At 35.5% G+C, this 27,912-nt stretch overlaps 1 protein-coding gene across 4 annotated transcripts in view; it reads left to right on the top strand.

The window, feature by feature from the left end:
* The window catches only part of PRKD1 (protein kinase D1), a 150,905-nt gene that overhangs the window by 47,209 nt on the left and 75,784 nt on the right, over positions 1–27,912 (top strand). For 2 of the 4 annotated variants that reach the window (XM_074868212.1, XM_074868214.1), the window contains exon 2: positions 24,791–24,929. In XM_074868212.1, coding sequence (XP_074724313.1) covers positions 24,791–24,929 — 139 coding nt within the window. Of the gene's footprint in view, positions 1–13,640; positions 13,899–24,790; positions 24,930–27,912 lie in introns of those variants that run through there. The other 2 variants (XM_074868211.1, XM_074868213.1) reach the window with 2 other exon arrangements.

The raw sequence follows: 27,912 nt of genomic DNA, 5'->3' as shown, positions 1-27,912 counted from the left end.
AGATTACAGGGAATTAGTCAATGTAATGCCTAATCTGTGTTGAACTGTGCTTTTAAAAACAAGAAAATGCTTTATCATTTGTCAGACCATTGAAAGGGGGCTTCAGTAAGTGAAGGAAATCAGAATATTTTTTTTTTCAGAGTATTTACATTGTGTTGCCCGTGTATTCAGCTTTAAAAACTTGTGTTTTGAAAGTCCGTGTTTTATGCTATTGGCTAATAGAGCCAACTTTATTCTTCCAAACTATTTCATACTGCTGTGAGACTTAAAATCCTTTTTTGCAGCTGTGGTGTATAATCTATATCATTGACACAGAAAAGGTGTAAGAAACGCATTCCCCAGCTACCAATGGAAACAGGAATATTACGATGAAACAGTGACTTACAGTGAAATCTAACGTGCAGATATGTCTTCTCTCACTGACTGTTTAACACTGTGTTGTTGTCAATAGTTCCCTTAGAAAGGCAGTTGGAGAGTAGATTTCTGTAAGCAGAGTTTCACCTCTAGATGAAGCGTGGACATGATCTTGCCAACATCGGATGCACTCTAAATAGTCTAGCCTTCCAGAGTGGTCCCAGCAAACCTCACAGCTTAGTGTTCTCTTGTCATATCTCAGTCATGCTGTTAAAAGATGGCTCTGATAAGTGCCAAGCAGCATAAATCCCTGTGGAAACTTATGTATATTATAGAAGGATATGATGTAGGGCTGTCGACACTATAGGCTTGGACCATGTGCTCTTGTATGGCTTTAGATTTGAAATAATTTCTTGGATGTAATAGTATGAGAAACTGGTGATCTAGCTCTGTAAGTATTTAGCATTGTGTGGAAGCATAGCTTCAGTGAGTCTTAAAGTTGATAAGCATGTGGGGGAGTTGTCAGAAGACTTGCTGGAGATGCAAAATAAGCAGTTATGAAAACAATTACAAACAAATAAATTATTTTAAAATAACATAAATTATAAAATTACAAAATATTAAAATTATAAATAAATTAATAAATATTAAAATAATTAAAATTCTATAAGCAGGTGAAATCACTCTCATGAAGAATGCAGAAGAATGAAGAGAGCATTAATCAAAGTCTTGTAGCAATTGCATAGAGATACGGGAAATTGCAATATCGAGCCCATTGAAAAAGCCTTAAGACTAAACTACTGTCAGACTAGAAGATTATAAAACTTAAAGCGAGAAATAATGACAATTTGGATGGTATGTGAAACACCACAGAAGGCATGGATGCCAGTGGTAGCAATGAAGCTTTATTGGAAAGAAGTACTTAAGCCCAATGAAGGTAGCCTCTGTGATAGGGGTGGCTGAAGGCTTTCCAAAGCACAAGGGTTTATATTGTTTCATTATAAAAACTCAAAACCAAGACAAAAAACATTCAGAACTGTGGTATTTGACTTCTGTAGTAGGAAGAGGTAAAGTTTTTTTTGTGTTAACTGATATGTTTGGAAAAATCATGCCAGCCCTTCACTAGGGCTAAAACAAAAGCGGTGGCTTTACTAAGTACAGTTGAGGTCTTAGTTACACTAAGACTGTGTTACAGTTTCAGTGAAAAGGAGTTGGAACCTGTGGACAGAGAGAAATATTAGCAAAGGGAGCGTCAATAAGTTTGTTAACATCTGTAAGAGAGAAAGACAGGTAGCTATTGCTTGTGCAGTGCTGTGGATTATTTTAATTCCTACATCATCACAGCTGCAGCAGGACTTTATTTTTTTTCCCGTTCTTTTTGCCAGCAGCTTATTTGCCAGCACTGGTGGCTCAGTCTAGATTGTAATTCCAGTGTACCTGTGAGACATAAATAAATCAGGTATTTACATTAACAGAAGTAGCTTGTTATAAAAATACCTAAACTAAATTTTCATAATGTGTACAGATATAAGAACAACAGAGAGACATTATAGTAATACAGGTAGGTATATTACATAGGAAAAAGTTACAGAAATTCTCAGAAATTTCTGGGCTGGTCAAAATAGAATTAATGGATTTGTTTTCATATTTCTATTAATCTTTAAGAACTTTCTGAAGGAAAACTTGCATTATTTGAATTATTTATCATATGTATTAAAGTATTTGCACATTAGTAAAAGTTAATGCTTTCTACACTATTTCTTTACCACAAGATAGTATAAAACACTGAAAATTTATCTCTGGGAGATTTCAGCAGATTTTGGCTTTAATATCAACTTGGTTCAAAAGGTTTTGTGTTGCTTCAGCAGCTTACTCATTATGCCTACTTCTAAGAGGATAAAACTGATTAAGAGATTAATAATAATTTAGTATTTTGGTAAGATTAGAAGCAACATGGACATGCTTTTTCCTTTACATTCAAATAGGATTCTAGGACTGAAAAGGATCTCCTGTGTTACTGTCTGGTGTTGCAGACAATCATATCATTTAACTTGTGTCATAAAATTGTCAAACTTGACTTTTAAGAAGATTTTGCTTTCTGCCCCTGGGGCTTTAGTTGGAAAAGCTATCTAAAAGATAAATTTCTTTGAAGCTGAGGAGTCCTCTTTAAATATGCAGCCTGACTTTCTTCTTGGTCACCTGATACTCACTTTTGTAAGGCTATATCTTGCTTTTCCCTGTTCTTTTCCTTCTGTTCTAGATCTTGATATGTGTGTAAGCTACTATTATTCTCTCTTTCAGGTTGAGACAGATTAACGAAAGAAAACTTAGTCTCATCCTGTAAGATAAACTACCCATTTCCTTCATCATAGTAGTTTTATCTTCTTTCCAAATAGTCAATTTGATCATTCATTTATTTATTGACAGTGGAGTGTAGGGGTTATGCATCATACCCACACTGAAGTATTACCAGTTCTTTTGGCTATGACATGAACAGATCCCTCTCTATTGAATATGCCTAGAACCTAAGGTATAGAATTTTTTTTTTGAGGCACACCTCCATTTTCGTACTTAGGTTTTATACTTAGTTAAGATCAAATGCAACACTGTACTTCATATCGTATCATATCATAGTTAACATCATATTTGTATCCTTGTATAACATATCTTAAAAAAGGTGTTTCTGTCTGGGCTCTGCTTTGCTGTAAATTAGCACGAATCTTTTGATTTCAGTAGGTATTTTTGTTAATTGAATTCTGAAATCTAGTTCGAAACGTTCTTTTATGATCCAGTTTCTGTTGATTGTGAGGTCAGCTGGCCATTGGATTTAGTCCACATGTGTGTCTGTCCTGTTTTCCAACCTATCATTTTCTTTTCCTTTGAGCAGTCTGTAACACCACTAGATTGTCTTCTACTTTACTGTCTCATCCATTCCTAGGATATTTACAGTACCTTGTAGTTGCTAAAAGCCATATAAAATATACCACTGCCTAGCCAGGTCTGGTGTGGTAGGATTTTATCAGTATATTTAAAAAAAAAAAAAAAAAAATTTTGTCTTTTAGTGCTGAAGGGGTATATTAGCTGTTATACTCGGTAGCAGTGCATAAAGGAAGTCACTGATACTTTTAAAAAGTAAGCATGACCTATATGAAACAGGTAAATAAAAGTAACAGGAAGTGTTTGAATTTGAACTGCTATCAGTGGCCTTTCATATACTATAATTGTGGATGTAAATGTGAAGTAAGTGCCCTTTTTCACTCTCAGGCCTCACAAAGAACCCTGTTTGGAGGACGGGAGTCTAAAATGCTCCTTTCTGTTCTTCTTTAGGGATAGGAGAGATTGAAATAGTTGGGTATGAGACCCAAATCCTCTTTCATTGTAGTTCTGGAATCAATGTTCAAGGAAATTTGTGCCCTGTTCTCCTCTCATCACACTTGTTCACTGGTTTGGCTAAACTTACTGTTCTTATTTAAATTCATCTTCCATATTCCCTCCTTATTCTTCTGCCTCTAATCATAGTTGTGAAGGTTAAACAATTAGAATCAATTAATAAAATCATCTATGTAGCAAGCTTGCTATTTTTGTAATTAGTGAAAAAAGCCCTTTGACCTGATGATCTACTCAAGCCACTGTAAAGAGATGCATTGTATACTAGTATAAAGACATTAATTCACCTTTTTCAGTAAAGAATAATTAATTGTTAAAAGATGTAGATTTTAAAATGTTCTCATTTAATTTCAGTGACCACTTTGCTATGTACATTTTTATTTATTTCCAAATCTCAAAGGAAGGCATTCATGCAAAATGATGCTGATACATGGTGAGTTATTTAGCCATTGCGGTCAGCAGGCGTGGGACTCTGTGGTTTAGTGGCTTCTTGTATCTTTGTGCAGGCACAAACTCTGGAGGAAGGAGAAGGGGGTAGGGAGAGGTGCATTTGTTTCCTGATGATTATGTTTTTATTCAAAATACAGTTGGTAAGTTTTTTTCACGAATTTACTTCTTGCTATTTTAAAGTTTTCTTAAAGACCCTGTTTCAAAGATGACTGCTGCATTTGAAATACAGGATTGGATGTCTCTTTGAAATGCCATTCTGTTTAGAAAGAACACCTACCATTTAAGTAAAATTATAGTGCTCTGAAAGCAAAAAAAGTCTTTTGTCACTCCGGTATATTTATGCATATTTCATTTTAACCCAAAGGATTTTTTCCAGTTTGGCAGAAGTAATCATTGGCAGAATGATTTTTTTTTTTTTTTTTTAAACTTTTTTAAATACCAGTGTGAAGACTTCTCTTTCTGTTTAGAAATTCCTCTTAACAACATATTTTGTTCTTTTTTTTTTTTTTTTTTCTTTTTTCTTTCTTTTTTCCTTTCAGCTTTTTCATACATACAACCAGTTCCATTCAGAATCAGATGATTCCATTGTTCTGGTTGTGTTGGCTTTTGGGTGAAATCAAGTGGTTTTCTCTGAAAGCCAGCTGTAGTTCACAGGGAAGGGAGGAGGAGGCTGATGTGATGTGGGTAAGTTGGCATGGACTCTTGGGTTCTTATACCCAGTAGGCAGACCAAGCTACTGCTGATTTGTCCTTGCCCATACTTTTTTTTCTGAGACAACCACTGCAGAGTGGTCATTTTCCTCTGCTTTCATGGTTGTAAAAACTTTAGAGCAAAAAAGGAACTGACCTGTATTTCAGACAAACGATTTAACAAAATACAGGCAAGTTTGCAAGTTGGAATGATACTGAATGACACTGAAGAATGACAGATGTATTATCATTGCACTAAAGAGCATTAAACGTTTTGTCTTCTTCCCTTTACGAGAAAATAAAAATAAACGGTTGCAAAGAAGATTTCTAGACTACTCCATATTTAATTATCTTGTAAGTGGTTGAAATTAGAAGGCCCACCTTGCATATCTGTATATTGTACATTATCATGGGAAATAATCAGTTATTATGGCTTTCTCTGTAATGTAACTTTCAGAGTGGTGAATTTTTTGGCTTTCTGAAGGAGGGTATCTGCACAGAGTTCTGCAGGCTGTAAACAGAGCTTCTTGCTACAACCAGATTTGTGTTTGTGGGCTGAGATGATCTGCAGTCTCTAATCAGATGGGTCCAAAGAAGGACCAGTGGGCGGGAAGGAGGGAACGGTTAGAAACCAGTAAGTAGAATGTAAACTTGCTTGTAATTCGAATGTGCACCTGCCGGTGGATATGAAATCTGCATCTGTGCATGCAGAATTTTTTCTGGCCCCAGTAATTTGGTCTATATACAGATTTGACTCTCCATAATAACACAGACATTTTATTTCTACTTCATTAAGCTTTCTTTCTGCTATTTGTTGATTTTTGTTCATTTTACTGGATTTTGATTTTATTTGTGAATAATAAAAAAACCTTTCTCATCTGTGTAAGTGATACAATGGTGGAAATGATGCTGGTGAATCATTTGGTGAGGAAAACATGATTGATTGTACCAAACAGAACTTCTGCTTGCATGCATCCTCTTAATGGACAGTTATATATTTGATTCTTTCCACTTTTTTTTAGCTTTCTTATTACATTGTAGGTTTTAGTGTGGTACAGGTTACAAATGGTCAGCATAGCAATAAGAAATGAATGTGAACCAAGAGAATCTGGTTCCTAAAAGTAAATTTTAACTTAGCACACATAAGAGCAGTTACCAAATGCTTTTAAAAATCATAACCTTGATCATTTTACCCTGTCAAAAATTCAAAAAAGTCAGATTGGTCTGTCAGTGCATTGTTCCAAGTGCTTATTTACCTTGTTGGAGCATAGGAATTAATGATTAATGTATGCTTCTAACGATACATTGCATAAAGTGAATCAAAGGTGATATAACCCATGAAGCGTTCTTTGGTGATTGCTTTAGGGTTCTGAAATGTCATTTGTTATTATTGAAGTCATACGTGTTGGCAGTTCAAGACAGCATGCTGGATCACTGTACTCAGATCAGTGCTTATTTGAAATGTTTATAGCTTCTCACACAGTTGTGCACTCACCATAGTTTTAGAGGCAAGAAATAATTGAGGTGAAATTACCTGCTGATAATACATAGTTGAGTAAAAGTATTTGTTGCTGTGAGGAAAAAAGAGAAGCTGTTCAAGAAGCACAAATATTATCTCTAAAGTACTTTCATAAACATTGCAAGGGAAAAAACCCCAAATTTTCTCTTTGCAGTTACAGAGGATCTCGTGCAATGAAAGGGATGTCTTCATCATAATCTTAACATATCCATCCATTATTTCATGGCTTGGTGATGCATAGTAAGAGCACTGCTACTTGTAGAGAATCAAAACAGTTGAACATATAGTGGGAAAGCACTTAGATCTATGTTTCTAAGCAATCATTAAATGTTTTTATGATCACAGCCCCCTTTGGCTATGAACCTTCCTGCCCATCTTCCTGCTTCTGATCTATTGCAAAAGACTAAGGCGGCCCACAAAAACTTAATTCTGTATATTCCTCTGTAATATTTGAGATCTTGTTCACTCAGCTGCCAGTAATACGATCTCCTGCTCCCTGCAGACTCCTAGTTGCTAGGATCTTAGTGTATTAAGTGTCTGGCTCTTCACCCCCAGCTGGCTGGGTGCCAAATGGCTAAGACTTCAGGCAAATGAGATTATTGTACAATGACTTGTTTGTTATTTGAACTTAGAAGGGTTTCTTTACATGTTAGATGAAGGTCTGAAAAGTTTTCTTAGTTTAATGTGACAGCTACTTTTCCCCTGGCAGGAACAGAATTTTGACTTTGCTTGTAGTGCTCTTCAAAATATTGTGGTTTGTGCCAAAGTCTTCAGTTTCTGTATAAAAGGCAGGAAATGATAATTTCCTTGCTGTAAGCAATATATTTTTAATATGGTATTCTGTGTGAAATTACCCTGTGAGCTTCAAGGAGCTGATTTACCTTTTTGTTCTCAGTGTAAATTTCTTTTCTGCAGCATTTATAGGTTAACAGTTCTGACTTTAAGTAAGAAAAAAAAAATAATCTTACATCTTTATGCCCTTGTTTAAGCCGTTGTTAAGAAGACTGTAAAAAACCCCATGTTTTCTTATAATTCCATTATCAATTGTGGAACACAGTTCTGCAACTCAAAATTGTAGCACTGAACAATGAATAAAAAGTACATTAAAAAATAATTTTTTTAATTTGAGTCACACTGGTTTTGCAAGAAGGCAAGAGCCAGCACTTGAAATTAAATATTCAGAGACATGATTAAGACAGTATGTATTCACAAAAGCATTTACAATTTCTTTTAGCACCTGGAGAGCTTCAGTCCTGTCAAAACCAATAGGGAACCTATTTAAAGTCCAACATCAGAGGGGCAGAGCCATGAGAAAAGTTCCAGTTGCTTGTTGACCCTGAGAACAATACTGCTGAATATTGATCCCATTGTATGAGAAGAGATGAGATTTAGTGAGTGTGAGGTTCGGTACTGGAAAAATAAAACACTTAAATATTGCAAGATGAGAGTGGATAGTTGAAGACGGGGAAACCCATGCAGGAATTTAGGGTTGACAGTGTGTTCATTTAATCTGTTAGAGATATAATTTCTCAGATGCACATCCCAGATGTATTAAACTCTAAGGTAACTTTTGTCTTGATGTTTAAAAATATGCTTGAGGCAGATAGGTCTAACTGAAATTAAACTGTCAAATAATCTGTCAGTATTAGTTGGATGGGGGTGGACATGTATTCACCCACACTGAGTTGCAAAAACTTCCCTTGGGAAATGTGGCAGCTATGTAATGTTGTTGCAGAGGAGCTCTACACAACAGTTCGGGGTAAAAAATGGGGAAGTATTTATCCAGTTGAACTTACAATGGGAATTTTAGATAATCAGGAAAGTCACAGGAATGTGGCTTACAGAAAGGAACATTAAACTGTAGGAATGTGGCTTACGTAGTTTATTTTTCTTACTCTGAACTGCAAATAAATTTTTTTTAAAGGTCTTCCAGAAGACTTGTAGATACAGGGATAGAAAGACCCAAAAGGCTTTCCTCCAGTTTCAAGTCAGGGTCAGCTGCATCTGTACCCTGCTCTGCTTAACCTGTTTTAAGAACCTCCAGTGATGGAGATGCCACAGCCTCCACAAAAACTCATTGCCAGTTTTTAAACTATCCTTAATTCTTAACATTTAACTTAAATTCCCTTTGTATAAACTCTTTACTGCCTAATTAACAAAACTAAAGACTGTGAGTTTCCTTCAGTCTGTTTTCTGTCCCCTAATCATTGTTTAGCTCTTTAAATCTTTCCTTTTGTATCATTTTACAGAACTCTTTTTTTGGTGCTGTCCTTGGACTGTCTCTGGGCACCCAGAACTAGACATAGTGTTACATTAGAGGTCTTGGCAATGCCAAAATGAGTGCCAGGATAATGTCAGATACCTGATGTATTAAATATCTGTTTTGTCATCCTGAGACTGAAAAAAAAAAAAAAGAAGAAAAAGATGCTCTGAGAAGAGTCCAGGGAAAGCTGTTAGCTTTCTCCATTTAGCTTGACTGTGAGTATTGTTGCCGAGTATGACATCATGGTAATTTGTTCTGATATTTTTTTGTATAAGAAAGGCCATAGGAGTTGTCTGAACTAATTCCTTTTCAAACAGAGTGTCTCTTTTAGAAATAAAAATCCAGTAATATGGAAATAACACTACCATATTTGCTCTTCAGTAAACATTTGTTCTTGCTACTTAAAATAAGCAAAAAAAGAAATCGGACCAGCAAAATAATTGTTGTGTAGTCTAATTCTACATAGCCTGAGCTGTCAGAAATTGGAACTTGCTGTTTCTTTGTCTGCAAGGCAGATGAATCAATAGATAATCAGATTTCACTTTCTCGTACTGATGCTTATCAGAAATGATCAAATCACATCCTGACCTTCCTTTAGAAATTAAACAGTTTAATCCCCTGCTGCTACGTACAGGAGAGCATGTTTTTCGGTTCCTTAATTATTCTATCATTCTTCCCTGAGTCCTTTCTCTGGTGTACTAGCTTTTGAATTTTAAATGCTAGGTATGAGTAGACTTCCAGTTGCAGTTGCCTCAGTGCCAAAAGCAAAGGAAATAAATCCATGTTCTTCTTTGATATTCCCCAGTTTATGGCAAAAGCAATTCACTAAGAGTGCATGTTCATCTGATTACCCAGTACATTAGCTAAATTTCATCGTTGCTTTTCAGAATAGAGTCCCTGTTACGTCAGAGCAGCTTGCATTCCATGTTTCCAGGGCCTTACATAATATTTTGTGAAGTCTGATTTTGTGTCGCTTTTAAGTTATGCTTGTGCAGTCTCCTCATTACATTACTAAGTTACCTGGTTTTTCTTAAGCCAAGGTGGTAGTTAAATAGTAGTACTGTCCTTCATGTTTTCATTTGTTGAACTGTGTATCTTTTGTTCCATTATTTTAAGAAGTCTACAGTTGTGCAGGTAGCTCCATTTTCCTTTTTAAAAAGCAGCACATTAGTTTTTCTCCTCTCGATTGCTCCAGAACTCAGCCATTGACTTTACAGTTGTTTTAATTTTGCTTTAAAGTTGTAAGTGTGCAGCTTCAGTGGGTCCTCTTCAACATCCATATCAACCGGTGTTAGAATACAAAGTGTTTCATCATTAGTACTGCCTTTTCTCAAAATGTGGGGGGAAAAAAAGGGAAATGATTGATAAATATTTATGGATGGTAGAATTGTAGTTCTTTTTGTTCCTCAAGTATTAGCAAAACTTTTAATGTGCCTTAAGTGTGCTGACAGTGATATTTCTGCATATCTTCTGGCTTTCCTTAGTGGTTTTCTACAACTCTCAAGTTTCTATTTATATCTGTTGCTGTCAACTTTCTGTTTTGAACATTAAACTTCTGTATGTATGAGACATATACTTTAAAGCTCCCTTTGCAACCTGGCAATTTCTGTGTTTAGTGCATTTATTTTTTTGAAATCAATTAAAAACCTTTAACCGTGAGTTTTATTCATGTGGGTATCATTAAATGATTTTCCTAGTTCTGTGAAAGTGTTCCTAGGTTCACAGACAACTTAAACATAATGTTTAATCTTTATGCCTGAGTGTGCTGAGAGATTTTTCTGCAGTACATATGTGTTATTAAAGGGCATACTGGATGCGTGTGGAAACACAGCAGCTACAAGCATTTTTGTTAAGAAACAATATTGCTGACAGGATGTTTGAGGAGGAGAATCTTAGTTTAGGCCTTTGCTCTCAGGAGGATTTTTTTGGTTTTAATCTTTTCATTGTCCAGTTTCTGCTGAGTGCCCATTACGGAGACATGAGCTTTGTTGTGATCTGTTTGTGATTCCATACATCTTTCAGTGGTTTCTCTTTCTTTAGTGATCTTGTCCTAGCCTAATGATTAGGTCAGTATTCAAGAAGTTGGACAGTCCAGCTTTGAAACTTTCAGGTAGACAGGCCTAGAAACCCAAATGGCCTCTTCCTGAGTGACTCACTATCTAGAAGTCTATATATGTCTCTAGTAGTGTTCTATAAAAGCTGCCATTTTTTTGTGCCATTTTCCTATCCCCAAACAGGTGTTTGGCAAGGAAGATCCTTTTGGATGTCATGGACAATGAATACCAAACCTCCTGTGACATGCCTTACTCAGATCTGCAAAGAGCTGCTAAATTTGCTTAAAACAATTTTTTACAGATGCTTCTGTCCTAATGTTCTTAACTGACTGTGCTGCCCAGGTTCCTCTTAGTATTTTGGCTTTTCTAAGCCGCATTTTGAATGGGGAATTAATGTGTATAACATGATATTCCAAGTTCTTATTTATAAGAACATCGGACTCCCTGTACAGACCTGGTTCTTAGGTATGTGTGCTCATGCTGAACTGGTGTCCAACATAAGCACCCTCAGCCTTTTCTCCTGCTATAATCCCCTCCTGATTATATTACTTACAGGATTAGGAAGACCAGTAATCCTGTTATTTGGTGGTGTTCCTTTATCCTTTATTAATAAGGATTCTAGTTAATAATAAATGGAAGTAAAAGAGACAACTGGCCAAGGAGCAAATTAGTTATTAGTACTAAAAGTTGAACCAATATGCTGCTTATACTTAAAAAAACATTCACATTTCTGTCAAATTCAGTGGAAGAGAGCCCTTTACAGGTATTTTTCAAATGGCTCTTACTGTATTTCCTGGAATACAGAATGAATGTTGTGAGTGGATGAAAAAGTAATTTTCAAAATCTCTCTTAACACTTTATTCAAAATGTAAGGGAGTTCTGCTTTTTCAGTAAGAAACCACGTATTTGGGAATGCTTTAATTAAAACAGTAGTTTTGATCAGAGCTGTTTTGTTTTCTGTTTCTTTGCAAAAAAAAAAAAAAAGTTTTAGATTTATCTTTAAGCAATTACCTAAACTGACATCTATCTTGAAGGAAATGAAGTGTATTTTGGAAGCAGAGTAGAGGTATAAACAAGTGAGAATGATCTCTAGATCTCTAACCTTTATTAGATCTGTCTAGATCACTTGCCTCATACACAGAAACTTTGCATGTAAGTAGTTCATGTGCTGTGCAATCTGTAAAAAGATCAAAGACACTTGTTCTATGTGTAGTCTATTGAGTTATGTACATGACTGAGTCTCCTCAATTGATGTAATGCTTGCTTAGAGGCAGCTAAAACACAGGTGGTGGTAGATTCTTGAAGAATTGGGGGGTTGGGGTTTGTTTGTTTAAATAATGTGTAGAATTGGCTCTTGAATTGGTTTCTTTTAATCTTTCTTAATTTAGGAGCTTGTTTTGACATAGAATTAGTAAGACTGCAGCTTCAGAGTGAATGGATTTGTGCGAGGGACTCTTTAGTCACTGTCTTAAGTATTTGGTTTTTTATTAAAGGAACTAAAAAAAAATACTTGGTTTTGCTAGTGATTCATCATCCTTTTCCCGCCTATTCCCTGAAGGGCTTGAAAGTTTCTGCCCCAGTTCTCAACCTCCTTGGTGAGAACTGCAATCTGTTCATGAAGCATCTACATAAATGGATGCCTGTCAACAATCTGACACTGTCGTTGTCACGTTGTTCTCCTAAACGATTTGCAGGAAGCTCCATAATTGTGTACTAAGGTGGACAGTGTTGGGCTGCACAGAGAATGTATGCAGGAACTGTGGGAGCCTTTCTGCTGAGATCCCTGTGTTGCCTTAGAGAAATGTGGCATTAATGGATCGGTGTTAGTAGAACAGTGCTCCCAAACTCTCAGTATGAAATAACCAAGAAGGCACAAACTGTTAGTGCTCTCCCATGGTGCTTCTGCCAGTGAAAATTTTCAGGGAAATTCTGCAGCATATGCAGATGTGGTATATGTGATAATACTTTTGGCTCCAACAGGACATGAAGACCAGTTTCTCTTTGAGTCTCACTGTTGTGTGTTTACTACTTTTCAGCATGATAGTTTGTGTGTTTTAGTTTGGATGGCACAAATTTCTAGACAAAATTGAGTGTTTTCTCAGTGTCTGAGTTACTGGGCTTAACTCTTTCTTTACATCTGTTTGACTGTGTTATCTTCATTGCATTGGAAGCTGTAATAGCATATTCACAAAATGCTGAGGAAGTAACAGTAAAAAGCTAACTCTTGAAGAAGATAAGTTACATTTAAGAGTCAGGTTATTTTAAATTAGTCTTTACATGGTATTAGTGAAAATCAATTTCCAAGATGTAATCAACATATTTTTGGTTATTACATGCAGCAATTTGGAATGAAATACTTCCACAGAAGTCTCAATGGAAAAAAAAAAAAAATCCAGTCTTTATAATCGAAACGGAGAAAGTTATATTATGTCTTGTGGTAGCACAAATAAAGTTACACTAATGTTGTGGTTTGAACTCGGCTGGCAGCCAAACACCATGCAGCCAGTCACTCACCCTTCCTGCTGGCCCAGGAAATAGTGGAGGGGCAAAAAGGAAAAACAGTTTAGTGATGGTAACAAAACAATAATAATAATAACAGGAAGTGCAAATGGGTAATGCACAATGGGATTGCTCACCACCTGCTGACCAATACATAGCCCGCCCCTGGCAGCAATCCCGACAGAAGGAAGATCCCGCCATCACAGACCACCAGAAGCAGAGAGAACCCGTCTCCTTTATATACCGAGCATTACATCACATGATATGGAATACTCCAATGGCCAATCCGGGCCCTGCACTCTGGCTGTGACCCCTCCCAGCTCAAGAAAAGTTAACTCTATCGTAGCCAAACTCCATGTTGGATGCTCCAGCTGTGCTCTCTCCCAGCTCAAGAAATTTAACTCTATCCCAGCCGAAACCAGGACAAATAATTATGCTAAAATTGTCTTTGTTTGAGAGAGAAGTGTTATTATTTAAGATCTGTCATGTTTAATTGCATAGAGCTGTGGTGGGTTGACCCCATCCAGCAGCCAGTTGCCAGACTCAGTTCAGGAGCAATGAGAGAAAACTACCCCAGCTGCCAGTCATCAGATTTTTTAAAAAACACTAAAGCAACATTACCAGGAATCAGGATCTACAAAGTCACCATGATTTTACTGAAGTATTCAATTGCAACCGCACAAGTAAAGTTTATCAACCTTTTTGAGCCATGTTTCTGATGTGTCAAGTTTGCTTTCCATTTGCTGTTTGGTAAAAGAGTCTAGATTTGAAATAATGCTATGTAGTATTGTTAAGATGCTTTTATTTTGATTCTCTGCCTGTATCTCTCACTGCTTGCCCTGAATGGGAGTTTTTAAAGTCTGCATATAAGGAACTTGAGTAATGTGGTGTATACTCAACATTTTTGGCAGTGACCAATTTGAGTGACAGAAGGCAAGCTGACATGCAGTGACAGGAGATATAGGTAGCAAGAGAACATGTTTGTTTATAGATACTATGCAAAGGAAGCAGTTTCTGCCCTGAATGGCTACAGGGAACAACCTTTACTGAAAGAGGCTGACAGAAAGGTTGCTCAGAGGTCAGTCACTCTCCAAAATACCCATGTTCCTGTGTTTCACCATGGTCATGTTTCATCTGTTTCACTGATATTTCTGTGAGGGAGCTCAGCTGTATTTTTGCTCTGTGGTCATCGTTGTTCCATGGATGGCAATTGCAGAAAAAGTTGCAGTTTGGTGCCAGTCCAAGTCAGGGTGGGTGGGTAAAGTACTCTGTTCCTGATCTGAGAGAGATGAATCTGATTTCTGCAGCAAAGAGAATTAGATAAATATTTGTATGTGCATATTTGTCATCTAAAATATTGTTTACGTGATGAATGGTAAAGGTTTGCTCCATTCTGATAGCCCACTTGTAAAAGGCTTATTAACTTCTGTGCTGCAGGTATCATGTTGTGCTTTATAAAACGTAATTAATCAAGGATTGTAGTAAAAAAGTAAAAAGAAGAATAAATACTGTAAATAGGGAAAGATGCCACCTATATTAAAGTGTTAGTATGTTAGGAATGTTCCAAATGGTGATGGTTCTCTGGAGTTATATCTACAAATATAACTAAACCAAAATAAAAATACAGGCTCAAACACTGGCCCAAAATCACGTTAAGCTTTTTAGTTATTTGTGTGCTTCCTGATACAGTTTGAATTGTACCAAATAACACTATTTCACATGATGCCCAAACGTGGTTTGGCTCCTAACATGTGTAAGGGACTGTTGAAAGCAGTGGGAATGTCATCTCCCTGCTTCTGGGGAAAGAGGTTAGCTATACGGCAGTGAGCCATTTCCCTGCCACTTAGCCTTGGATCCAAAGAATGGCTCCTGGCTGGTTTAGTGGGTATAACCTTAGGAACTTCTCAGTTTCACTGAGCAACTAGATCAGAAGCAAACCTTCTCATACTTTTCTGGGAACGCAAAGGCAAAAAGGAAGCAAGGACCTATACTGCTGTTCCCATTCACTGCTTTAACCCTTGCAAACCTGGTTCCTTGCTGCTGTCCTCAAGGTTCGCAAGACACTGGTGTCTTGCCTGTGCCTCTGTTCTAAGTGTATTTTCCTTGCTGTGGTCATCTCTCTTCCTAAGCTTTCAAGATTTTCTTGGTTGCTTCTTTACCTTTCTAGTGCAAGATCTTTGTTCATCAGTCATTTGTCTTCCTTTCTGTGCCTGTGACAAGTGGGCTTGACCTAAGCCTGTCTTGGGTAGTACTGCAGTGTAAGCAGTATCAAGATGGTCAGTACTACTCTTTATGTTTTCTGAGCTTTTCTTTCCTATACAACTGCAAGCTGATTGCCTGGGGAAAATAAAATAGAAAGAAGGAAAGAAAGGAAATGAAGTAGGTGTTTATTGCCTGCCTTTGCTGTTTGGCTGCCTGGCAAGTGCAGATGAAATTGCTGGAAAGGTCTACAGGGTCACCATTTCTTAGATGTCTTAAGCACAGTGTGAAACATCCTGGAATGAGGTGGAAATACCACTGCTGATGGAGCAGGCACCAGCTCCTGTTCTTACTCAGGTGTTACAACATATATTCTGTATAGCCATAGTATGAACTTCTATTTGAACTCCAGAGTTTGTGTTAGTTTGTAGTAACTAACGGTGTATGCGAAGAAAGTCTTTGAATACTAACATGTTTTTTACAACAAAACTGTGATGTGATATTTTATTTATGCTTAAAGCAAAGACTAATATTTTCATGATAGCTTTGTGCTTGGTAAATAGAGCCTTTTAAAAATCTCTTGAGTGTTTCAAGTGACTTAATAGTGACTGCCACAATTAAGTGAGAATTTAGGCAGTCCTCTTGGCCAAAAATTCTCTGGTTTTCAGTATCATGAATTTGCTGTGTTGTAACCTCTGTAGAGAAAGGAAATCCTGACTTCTAAAAATAAAATGCATTGTTATTTTAAGAATGCAAAAGAAGAACATTTCAGTTTGGTGAATGCAATCGTTTCAAAAATTTCGTACATTTATATATTTTAAAACAGCTGTATCAATGTAAGACTATTTATTTATTTATTTTTACACAAGTTAGGGTTAGGTCAACAACCTTGTTTAGGTTAGGTCAACCTAACTTTTGTTTTAGCAAGTTAGGTTAGGTCAACAAACATTCAGTGTGACTCAGCTTCTCCACATGCTGTGAAGATGTTGTTTAGCCTACAGTCCTTATGTGTGCTGGATCATTATCTCTGTGCTGTGAAAGACTTCCAGGTTTTACCAGGGTTCTCCTGCTGTTATGGTAGTCACTAAGGACTTCTCTAAGAGGAAGGCTTGCAAGAACCTAACAAATTTTGAAGGAACAAATAGCTACTTTTTAGAAGGACAAAATAGTTATCACTAAAAGAGACATAGTTCAATTTAATGTTAAGAAAAAGATCAGCGAGGACTGAGATTAAAAAGACAACTCTCATTACTTCCTAGAATAAAGCAACAGAAACTATCCCTTACAGGAAATGTGCAAAACTGTAGTAACATACAAAAAGACAGACACAAGAACAGGACTTTTTTTTTCTTTTGCACCTTTAGCACTGAGAATCTATCTACCTGTTCTGTTACAAAAACATGACAATTTTGGTATGTTGAAAGAAGTATTTTTGCAAAGTGATCACAGCAACACACTTTTTTGACTATTGGATTACGTTAGGAATTACATTGAAACCAACATCAATGTTTAGAGCATGTGTTTTCCAGCTCTTCCAGATAAAGTTCTTTATGTGGAAGAAATTTATTTCTCATCAGTTTTTCATTTGAGGTATCTACTGCGCTAATCTTCCAAATACATAATTATTAAACCCAACTAGTGAGAGAGTTGTCTCACCTTAGACAGTCTCACCTTTCCTTTTAGTTAATTTCTATTAGAAATTGTGCTTTACTACAGCAAAGAGGGAGACTGAATGTGTTCTACATTCATATAACTATGTATACGATTAATTATTAATAATTGTTGAAAGCTTCCTGATTCATATTGGAAATATGTTAATGTTTAGGTATGTCAGGTCTTTTAAAGTTCTGTTTCTTTAATAATAAAACCATACAATTGTCACAGTAATTGGATAGAGTTTTAAATATCACCAATTTTTTTCAGCAGTTTGTCTTTGATCCTTGTATTGAGAGCAGTCGTTAATAAGCATGGTTATGGACATACATAGTTCAGCTTGTGTCTGCATGTGGATGGACATATGCCAGTGAAATTAGTGACAAATACAATGGATAATGGATTAAATGAATTACTGAATATTTAGAGGTTCTAGTTGTTGAAATTTAATACGAGTCTGCAATTTTTTTGTAGTATCACTTGAAGTCTTTTAAAGTGAAACCCCAGAATTTGCATAATCATTTGGCTTCTATCCAGTTATTGGTGAAATATTTTGGTGGATTTTCTTGGGATTGTTTACAGTTGCCAAGGGCAGAAACAGTTCAGTGATTGCTTGCTTCCACTTTGGTATCTGCTGAGGAAAGGTTAGTGACGAGCCTCCTTTTGCCCTGTGTTTTATGGATAATCTGCTGCCATAGTACCAGCAAGCTGGGCAATACCAAATTATTACTTGAGATCGTGATCAGCAGGTTTTTTTCATCTAAAAAAGTGATAATTTTTAATTTTTTTTTTAAATTTTTTTAAGTCTTATGGGCAGATAACAGTTAGATGACATTTTCAGGAAATGAAAAAAGCACACAACTTCAGTCTGCTTATGGGCAACTTCAGATGCTAGTAGTGTTTCCTGTTTTTACCATAAAAGCTGCTACAGTATCATATGAAACATGTTTTATATGAATGTTTAGACAGCAGTTTTTTAAGGCTTAATGTTTGGAATAAAAGTCTGTTATGCTTTTCCCAAATAATACACTTTAATTAGGGTGACATTACAGTACCTGTATGGAGAAACTATGGGCATAATAGAAGACCAACATCGTTGAAAAGCCAAGAGTGGAAATGCTGAAAACCTGACATTTAGGTCTTTGTTGTTGAAATTTTTAGAAGTAAATCTTAGGGTAGTCCACCTCTTGAGAGGTATGTGTATATACATCTTATTTCTTGTGGAGATGTAATTGATTAAAGTAATTCTAAAGTAGTATTCACAGTCTGTGAAAGATCACTGTATCTACATTGAGTAAATGTTAATAGCTTAAAAGCTAATAAACTAATATTTAAATCACTATTACCCAACAAGAAATGGATTGTATTCAGAATTGTAATACACTTGTAGTCACTACAAGCAACAGTAATGAACACTATCTTGGTAATAGAATATTTCATTTTCCATTTTAAAGTGGAAGAGTAAAAAAAAAAAAAACTTGCAGTTTGATCCAGAAACATCACCTTGCTGAAACTTCAAACAGTCCCTCTCTGCCATCCGTGAAAGTGGTTTTTAAATGATCTCTAAATTACAAGTTTTCCTCTTCAAGCTGTCTGAAATCAGTTTAACTCTACTGTGACATGATTATTTGTCTACCTGAATGCTATTTTACACTAATAACTGAAACCTTTTATCCTGCAAACTTAGATGTGTGTGCTTCATAAACAGTCACACTGATCAGTAGTAGTCACATTGTAAGTCAATTCAGTGCAGCTTTACAGGACACAGAATCCAGATCTTCCTTGAAATTTTAAGCTTGGTAAACAGTCAGTTTATTCACTACCAGAATTTTGTTTCTTCATGGGAGTGATTATTTTTTTTAAAATGTCATTGTCAGTATGATGAAAAACAGTAGTGTATTTCCTTTTTTACTGAAGAGCATGTTATAGATTAGATAATAGTTTGAGAGTAGTAGTTGGTTAAATGTGAGATTACCTTTGCAACAGTGTTCTGACAGCATAGTGTAATATCCCTCTGGTACGTTACAGACTGCTTACCAGTAACGTAGAATGAGAGAACAATACAGTGCTTTCACTATAAGTCTGTTGCACTGATACAAACATAATAATGAATAGCATCTACATAGCAAGGCTGTACAACATTAACTGCTCTTATAGCAAAGCTAATACTTGTACATCTTCTTAGGATAGTTTCTATTTTGTTTTTTAAAAAATTTTCTTGCATCAGTTACCTTTGATTTAGTAAATTAATGAACAAAACCTGTGGATGTATAATACAGAGTTTCCTCTGTGATAATGACAGTTATATTGAGAACAGTCATGCTAAGGTTAGCATTGTTTTGGCCTAATACACTGTGGATAGGCACAAGCAAGATTTAACATTGCTTGTGGACAGAGAGACTTGTACTTAATAAATAAGTAAATCAATAATATAAAAATTCTCATACACATTTAGCCATACTTTTGATAAAAACTGCCCCCATTTGTACTAGATAGTAATTTTTTCAGTATAATGACTGTTAGGTCATATGAGATTACCTACTTTATCCTTCTATCCCAACGTAGAAAGATCAGCTGTCAGATTTCTGACATTTGTTTAATTTGTTCTGTTAAAAACCACTCCAGTAATAGAGATTCCCTTTCTTAGGCAAACAATAAGAATTTTTTTTTTAATTCTTACCCTTACAAATCTTTCCTTGTCTCCAGTCAAATTCCCTGTATTGTATCCCTTCCTGTGTTTTAGATTTTCTAATCCTTAATGTTCCATGCAGAGGAGAAACAGATTATACCCTTCCTGTCAGCACCAGTGTTTGAAGACTGTAGTCATGTATGCCTGGATCTGAGACAACGACTGCATGTGTCTAGGCTAAAGAACCTTCCTTTTATGGAGGATGTATCTAATATGCTGTATCTTTCTTATGGTCTTACACATCTCTCATAAATTGACTTTAAGTAACAAAGTTGAAAGTACAGGTTTGGAAAATAGAAATAAGGCTCTTAAAAGGGATTCACACTGCACATTGGATATTCTCTTCAATAGTAATTGCATTCCTTCTTACTTGTATTTTGATTTTTTCCTAAGTGGTTTTATTAAGAAATAATCTTAAGATTTTCCAGAACTTTAGTGTCTACGGCGAACCAAATTTTCAACTTGCCTTCAGGTGTGCTGAACCTTTCATCCTTAGACCGAATGCATTTTGTAGTTTTAAGTCTTTTAGAAGCACGCTGTGCAATATTTCTTCTCTTTACACTGGAAAGTATCTAATAAATAACAACATCAAGACTGGGGATAGACTTACATTAATACAGAAATTTTGCTAAATTGCAAACCTGGAACCCAGAATTGTTTGTAAGTGATATAAGTCATGTTAGTGAGTTGACCTTTATAAAAAAAAAAAGAAAAAAAGAGGGCGGCAGATTTGAAATACTCAGCTAAACTGTGGCAGTTTAACAAGTTATGCTGTAAAGGGTCATTTATCCTGTTCTGGTTGTAAACTAATGCACCTTAAATTAAACCACACTCAAAGCAGTTTAAGATTAATTTTATTTCACACTTGGAGTAGGCAAACAACGTGTATATGGACACAGTTGTGGTGTCTTAATGACTATTGATGGCTGTTTTGCATCCAGAAATAGATCCTATTTATGAACCCCAAGTAAACAATTTTCCACTCTCCTGATTCTTACAGAAATACTGAATTTCCTCATTATTGCAATTACAATGACCAATTCCACTTTAAGCAGCTGTTGTACCAAAACAAGAGCTTTTATTAGCACTGGGAATTTAGATCCAATACCATCGTTTTTAGTTAAGTTAGTTTTAGTTAGCTTTTAGGTAGCTTAACATGTATGAATTTCCTATTTTGTCCTGTATTTTGCAAAAATAAATGCTATTTATAGTGTTGTAGTACCAAGCAATGTGGCTGCTTTTTGTTTACTTTTGTTTGTGCATATCAACATTATTGTTGGCAGGAATAAGCTTAGCTGAGGGAATATTTTTGTCACTGTTGCAACAGTTGGTCCTTACACAATGTTTTATTTGGAGAATCGTACCATCAAAATGGCTTTCTTGGCATGAGAGTAGTTTATCCGGAGAAACTAACTTGAACCCAGAAGATAATTCTTGTGTATAATTTATCAAAAAATGTGATTGAATTTATTTTTCTATACAGAATGTAATAAATGATACCTCAAAATACACATATTTATATATACATACAGAATACATGTAATGTAGCAAATACTTTTATAAGTAGAAAAAATAAAGCTAATTTGAAAGGAGCAAATGGAATGGGAATATAAAGAGAGAATAAACAAGTCCATAATGAGTTAGAGGGAAATGTCTGTAGTATCTCTGATATCCAATGAGATGAGAAGATTCTTTCAGTGTTTGAAAAGGATCAGCAGTGCCCATTTTGAAAGATATTTTTAATTTTTTCACTGCCTCTGTAAAAGAAAATTCTCGTTCTTACGACATGCCATCAGGCTTGAATACTGTAGCAAGGTAGGAATCTGTTAAAGTTATAATCTCACCAGAATTACTTTCTCATGCATGTTCTACATTTAAAATGTTTAGGAGAAGAGTGAGTCTGCCTGCTGCCAGCTCAAGTGCTGAAGTGAGGGAGGAAGAGCTTGTCCAGCCATGGAGTGCCATGACACAGGCATCAGGTGGCTCCAGCAGCCTTTTGGGTTCAGCTCAGTGCTTCTAGGTCAGATGCTGAATGGCTCTGTAAGACACTTGGGTGTCTCTTAGTGCCTGCATCATCTGCTTTTCTATTACCTAGGCTATGCTAGCACCTGTATGGATGAAGAGGGTAATTGCAGTTCCCACTACATCTCTCAAAAGCTTTGATTCACTCACACTTATGCTTAGTGTAAAGCGAATTTCTTAAAAAACTAGAGTAACTATTTCACATCTAAGACATGAATTTAGTTTGTTCTTGAACTAGAAAAATGCTTTTGGCACTAGGTTGAATAATTCATTATTTTAATGAAATTTGGAAACAGTGATACCTTGAGAATTAAGGCCCTTCAGCATTATTTGGCTTATTCTTACAGTTTTAATCCTTAATATTTACTACATCTTAAATATGTTATTGTTGAAATACGTCATCTTCACATTTGGGACGGTGGGAGAAAATGTCATCTAGGTTATGTTGTCTTTCTGCGAGATTAAGAATATTCCATATAAGAGAACTGATTTTAGGATTTTTGCACTGTTTCTCAGAAATTACTCCCTTAGGTGAAAATTACTGTTTTTACTATATTTAGGAGTTGATTTCAATTATACTGAAAGTTTAAGTCTAGTTAAGATGATAGAGGATATTACTTGAGCATTAACATATATCTGTAGAGTATCAGGAAGACACAAAGGCGCAGATTCACATTCATGCATAATGAAAATTGGTTTTGTCTAAATTTTCTTTCTAAAACTCTGCTGTTTTGCCTTCTTGGTAAACTTCAAAGTAACTTAATGTAGATCCTTAGTATTACATGTCTTTTGGTAGTTGAATAAAAAATGAATGGTTTTGATATGTAAGCACCAGTAATAATGCCCGTGTACAGTCAAGAATGGTTCCTGGCTTCCCAGGAAAAGGCACTTTTCTAAGGACAGTGAGAAGGTGCCTGCACGGTGGAATCATCCAAATACAGCAGCATTTAATTGCTTCACTGGTTACTTCATGACAAAATGTGACTTTTGGCTGGCTAACAGCTCCATTAAAAGTGTGACCTATATGAAAACTCTATTTTAAATAAAAATTCAGTATCCATCTTGACTAATTTTATTCCACCTGGTGTTGCTTCTGTAAATTTTGAATATGGTAATGCATATCTTTTACAGAACTAGATTATTCAGTGTTCATTATTTTGCAGAGGAATATGAAAATAGAAAATACCTTTTTTGCTCCCCTTAACAAGAATAAAACCATGCATAACGCAACTGATCAAACTTTTAGAGAGCAAATTTTTGGTCCACATAGAGATGGTAATCATCAATGAGAAATATTTTGGAAATGTGAATTGAACATGTCATAGTAAGCCATTTTCAGCTCTATGAACATGGTAAAGTATACCTTGCTGTTACTGTGACTATCCAGTCAACTGACGTTGTGAATATGAACGGTTAACTGATTACTAGGAAAGTTTTACAAATATGTATCTCTTATGTTTGGAATTGTAATGCCTGTTTAGAAGTACAGGTGTTGATGTTGGTGCTAAATTTCTCCAAGTTTGGCAATAGATTGCCAACTCTTTGGGTTCATGATTAGCATTAGTGCTCAAGGAAATGGCCTTGAAATAGAATCTCATATCACATAGATAAGGGATCTGTCTAGGATTTTTAACATCGTGCACGGTGCACATGAACAAAAATTCTGCATCTTTAAACACATGCACTGTAGCAGAATTTTTCAGATATTCTGTGAGAATGTTTTATGTTTCGGAGTTGGAAATTTTTTCCGTTCAGTATAAAAGCTCTATGAATAACTATATACAGCATCTTTTTTTCAGGCAGGTAATCTGCCAACCAAGAATTAGCAGTGGGTTGGTATTTACGGTATAATCTGGAATAAGACAGACAAAACTTCAGAGATTTAGATTTCATTCAAACCAGGAATCTGACTGTTTTGTCTCTCTCTTTTCAGTGCATGCTTTAAAGCTTTAAAAAAAGCATAACTTTCTTGGGATACTTGGATAGGTTCTGAAGCTTCCAGTAATCACTAATGAATCCGTTGTTTTAAAGTACTTTTTGTTGGGTTCCTTCTATTCTATATTGTTTTCACAGTAATTATAACCTCAAAACCTGCCAATTTATCCTGAGCTGTGCTTATCTTGAGTTGTGTTTCTTTCACTGCATGTTGATAAAACTGCCAAATAACACATGGAGTAGTTCAGTAATATAAAATTAAATTGAATCTTTTGTATTGCAAAAGGATTTCTTGGCTGCGCTTTCAAAACAAACTTACTTCTTTAAGATGGGAGCATGAAAAAAAACTCACATTTTTGTGCTGCAGGAAAAAAAAATTGAAAAAAAATGCTGCTTCAATAATAATCTCAAGTTTAGATTGTAACTTTTGAGTTTTTTAAAATCATTTTTAGTTTAAACAGGTTTTAATCTCTTTTCAAAGCACCAGCTTCTTTGCATCAAAATAAATGATTAAATTTGGAAACATTGTTTTATGTGTCTAGTAGCTTAAAGTAGTATATGTCTAGTAACTTTAGTCTCAAGAAATAGGTATTTCCTAATGAGCTATCATTTAGGCATTGCATCTTAAGTAGAGCTGAAAAATATTTCTTCTGGCCTCAAGGCATCTTTTTGGCAGTAGTATGTGGAGAGATCATAGAATCGTGGAATAATATAGACTGGAAGGAAGCTCCATAGGTCATCTAGTCCAAACACCTGCTCCAGGAGGGTCTAATTAGATCACCTTGCTCAGGAACTTGTCTTTGAAAAAGTTATCAGCAGTGGCTAAGGGATGCACTTATTTCTGTCTCATTTCCTAGTGGATACCCCATTGCTCGCAGAGGAAGAGAAAGGCAAATGAGCTTACTTGCTTGGGGGAAAAGCATTTTCAGAATATAGTGATAAGTATTGTCACATATGAAAAAATATATATCCTGTTTGGTACTAGTCTGAGGAATGGTCTAGTCTGCCCTCAAAATTTAATTATATATTATTTGTATTTTACAGTGTAGTTAAATTTTCATGGGTTTGTATTTGCAGTTTCCTGAATGTGGTTTCTACGGAATGTATGACAAAATTCTGCTCTTCCGTCATGACCCTACCTCTGAAAACATTCTCCAGTTGGTGAAATCAGCTGCAGATATCCAAGAAGGAGACCTAGTTGAAGTTGTCTTGTCAGGTAACTAAGAACCAATGAAAATTGCTGTCGTACTTTTGCAATTGAAAATATCCACAGTATTTTTGTCCCAGTTAAGATTCAAGAAAAAAGAAAATTTGTTCATATGGACTTTCACCTACACTGGATCAAAATCTTTCTTAGACGTATATAGGCATATTATGCCTATTCATTTTTTTTTCCTATTGCATTGTGTACTTTTTAACAACTTTATTTTGTCCATATTACTAGTTAAGCAACGGGTTAATTTTTAAAAAGCAATTTGAAATACGTATATTCTACATTTTTAGAGGAAAAAAATAATCCTGTGTGGCACCACAACCCTTTTCAAAGAAGCACCGTAAGAACAAAATGTAACAAGTGACAAAATACAATACAAAACAAAATAGAATAGATATTTTAACACTTCATTAACAGAGTAGCTTGAAAATTAGAATTGTTCTTCACGTCTGGCATGAAGTATCAACAGTTTAATATTTAATTGGCTAGAGTGCACATTTTCTATTAGTTGATGCAGTCAGTTCATAATTACCTGTGGAGAAATTGTCAAGGCCGTTCTTACTAACAGTGACCTGGCTCCTTTGAAAGTAAGGATTTTTAGCTTTTTACCTTATGTGAAGTGCCATGAAAATGTCCACTGGAAATAGAGTAACTTCTTTTTCAAAGCCCTACGTAACAATGCCTGACAGGACTGCTCTGACCCCTGACACGATTTATTTTTAAAAATAGGAAAGGAAAGGAAAAGGAAAAATCTAAATTCTAGGTGGGGAAGCAAAGAAAATTATAGAAATGTATATTATTTATGAATAGCTGTCCAGGAGGAGTGCTGGATGCTTCTTGTACAGGGCTATTGATTGTGTGACAGGTATAAATGATGGTATGGAAAGTGAAAAGGTGGTACAAAAGAAAAAAACTTTAGGGCTTAGGAAATACAAAAGTCAGAGGAGACAAGTTGATAATACAAATCTGTGCAAAGCCAGAGAATGAAAGTTATAGTTTGATGGTGACTAGCAGGTGAAGGGATGTAAGAAGATACGTAGTATGAGTGACTCATGAGGTGAAAGGCCAAATTTTGGAGGCAATGAAATGACAAATGGATTTAAGGAACATGTTTGGCCAGCAGACTGGCCATAAAGAGTGGGTTATTCTAATTGAAGTAGGAAATAAGCACAAATTATGTTACTGGAATGTAGAGGAAGTCTGGGGATGCCCTTAGGTGTCAAAAGCGTAGCTGTAAGAAGGGATGAGGTATGTGACTAGTGCAAAGTTTACAGGGGTATGCAATACAGAGAATGATGGAACTGTAAAGATGTAAAGGTGGTATTTGATAAATAAAATTTAGAAGATGTCTGAAGGGCTTTATTTTTGCAGTTGGAAGATGCAGTTAAAGCATCTGGAAAGGCACTTAAAAATAGAAAGACACATGTTTCATAAAAGCAGAAATTGAATCTACAGAAGAGTGTAGGTTTAGTGAAGAGAAAGCCAAACTCCAAATGCATGCTGAAAAGTGGAGCTAAGAATTAGATCACATAATTTAAGCCAACTGAGCTTTTAAATATAGGTTTCTTTTATAGGACCCTATTCCATACTCTTTGATTAGAATAGGAAGAAGTACAGTAAGGAATAATGCAACTCATCCCTGTAAGTCATTGTTCATCTTTTCCATATCAGGAAACAAATTTTTCCCTTTAGAAAAAATACCAGTAATCAGTTTTTCACATTTCCCCCAGAAGATAATCACTCCAGATCAGTAAATCAGGTGCAGTGGGAAAAAATCAGTAAGGAATTTAGTGCTTTATTTGATGTGTTTATATGCTTTTGAAATGGAGACCATATCTTCCATTTTGCCAAAATTAGGCAAGTAGCTGTTTAAATCAAGAGCAGCACTTTATGTACTACTTGTAAGTGATAAAGGAGGACTGTAGTTTAAGAGCATTAGAGCATTAGAGCATTAGAGGATTTATGGTTTTACTTTTTAGGTGAAGTGTCTCTCCACAAAAATGATCACGCGTAAGCAATTCTGCGATATTTAGAGGAAGACTATTAAATCAGCATTGTGTGAAAGTGTGGGTGGTACCTACAGTTGCCCAGGATCCATACATTTTTTTCCTCTCACCCTCCAGTTTAGAGTATACATTGCTGGCTGAAGGCTTTGAATGTTTAATATCACAAAGTACTGATGTACTGTGTTCTAGTAACCAAATTTTAGCTAAAGGTAAATCCCCGAAGTGCGCTGTTACGCACTTCCTAATAATTGTGTTATACAGTTGTTGACAGTATTGATCAGCTGTATCATTTTATATGATTTTATGTATGATGAATTCATGAAAGAAATTTATCTTGTTTATTACCTTGTTACTGATTCATGTTGTTTTTGTGATGGGCTATTTCCCTTCTGCAATGCCCTGACTGGATCAATTGTATCTAAAGGTGTGGAACTATAGCCGTCTGTCACGATGGATTAAAAAAAAGAAAAAAAGAAAAAAAAAAAAAGAAAAATAGAGAATTTAGAGTATCCAAATCTTATAGAGGGGTCATTATAATGGAGGAAGTTCACAGATTAAGAAAATAATTTTCATCTTGAATAAATTTACAATGCAAAACACATATGTAAGATTATGATATATTGAGAACTAACTATAACAATTTTTTAGTTTTTTTAGTTTAGTTTTAGTTTAGTTTTAGTTTTATTTTTAGTTTAGTTTTTAGTTTTAAGTATAACCATTTTGTAGTTTTACAGGAAATAGGGTGTGATCATACCTGCATGGTCATAGTGTTTCTGAGTATTTAATGCTTGATTTCATTAACTTTTTTTCACTGAAAGTGATTAATAATTCTAATCCCTGAGAATAGTTCTTGCTTCAGTTTTATCATTATTATTATTATTATTTATCATTTATCTATTAGCAGTAGTTACTAATAGAATTAGTTTCTTCATGCTTCTTTGTTTAGTTTCTGAGTTTTGTGTCCTGTTTCCTGCCCCGTC

This window comes from Strix uralensis, chromosome 4 (genome assembly GCF_047716275.1).
Source record: "Strix uralensis isolate ZFMK-TIS-50842 chromosome 4, bStrUra1, whole genome shotgun sequence".
Classification (NCBI taxonomy): Eukaryota; Metazoa; Chordata; class Aves; order Strigiformes; family Strigidae; genus Strix; species Strix uralensis.
This window is presented reverse-complemented; position numbering and strand designations above follow the sequence as displayed.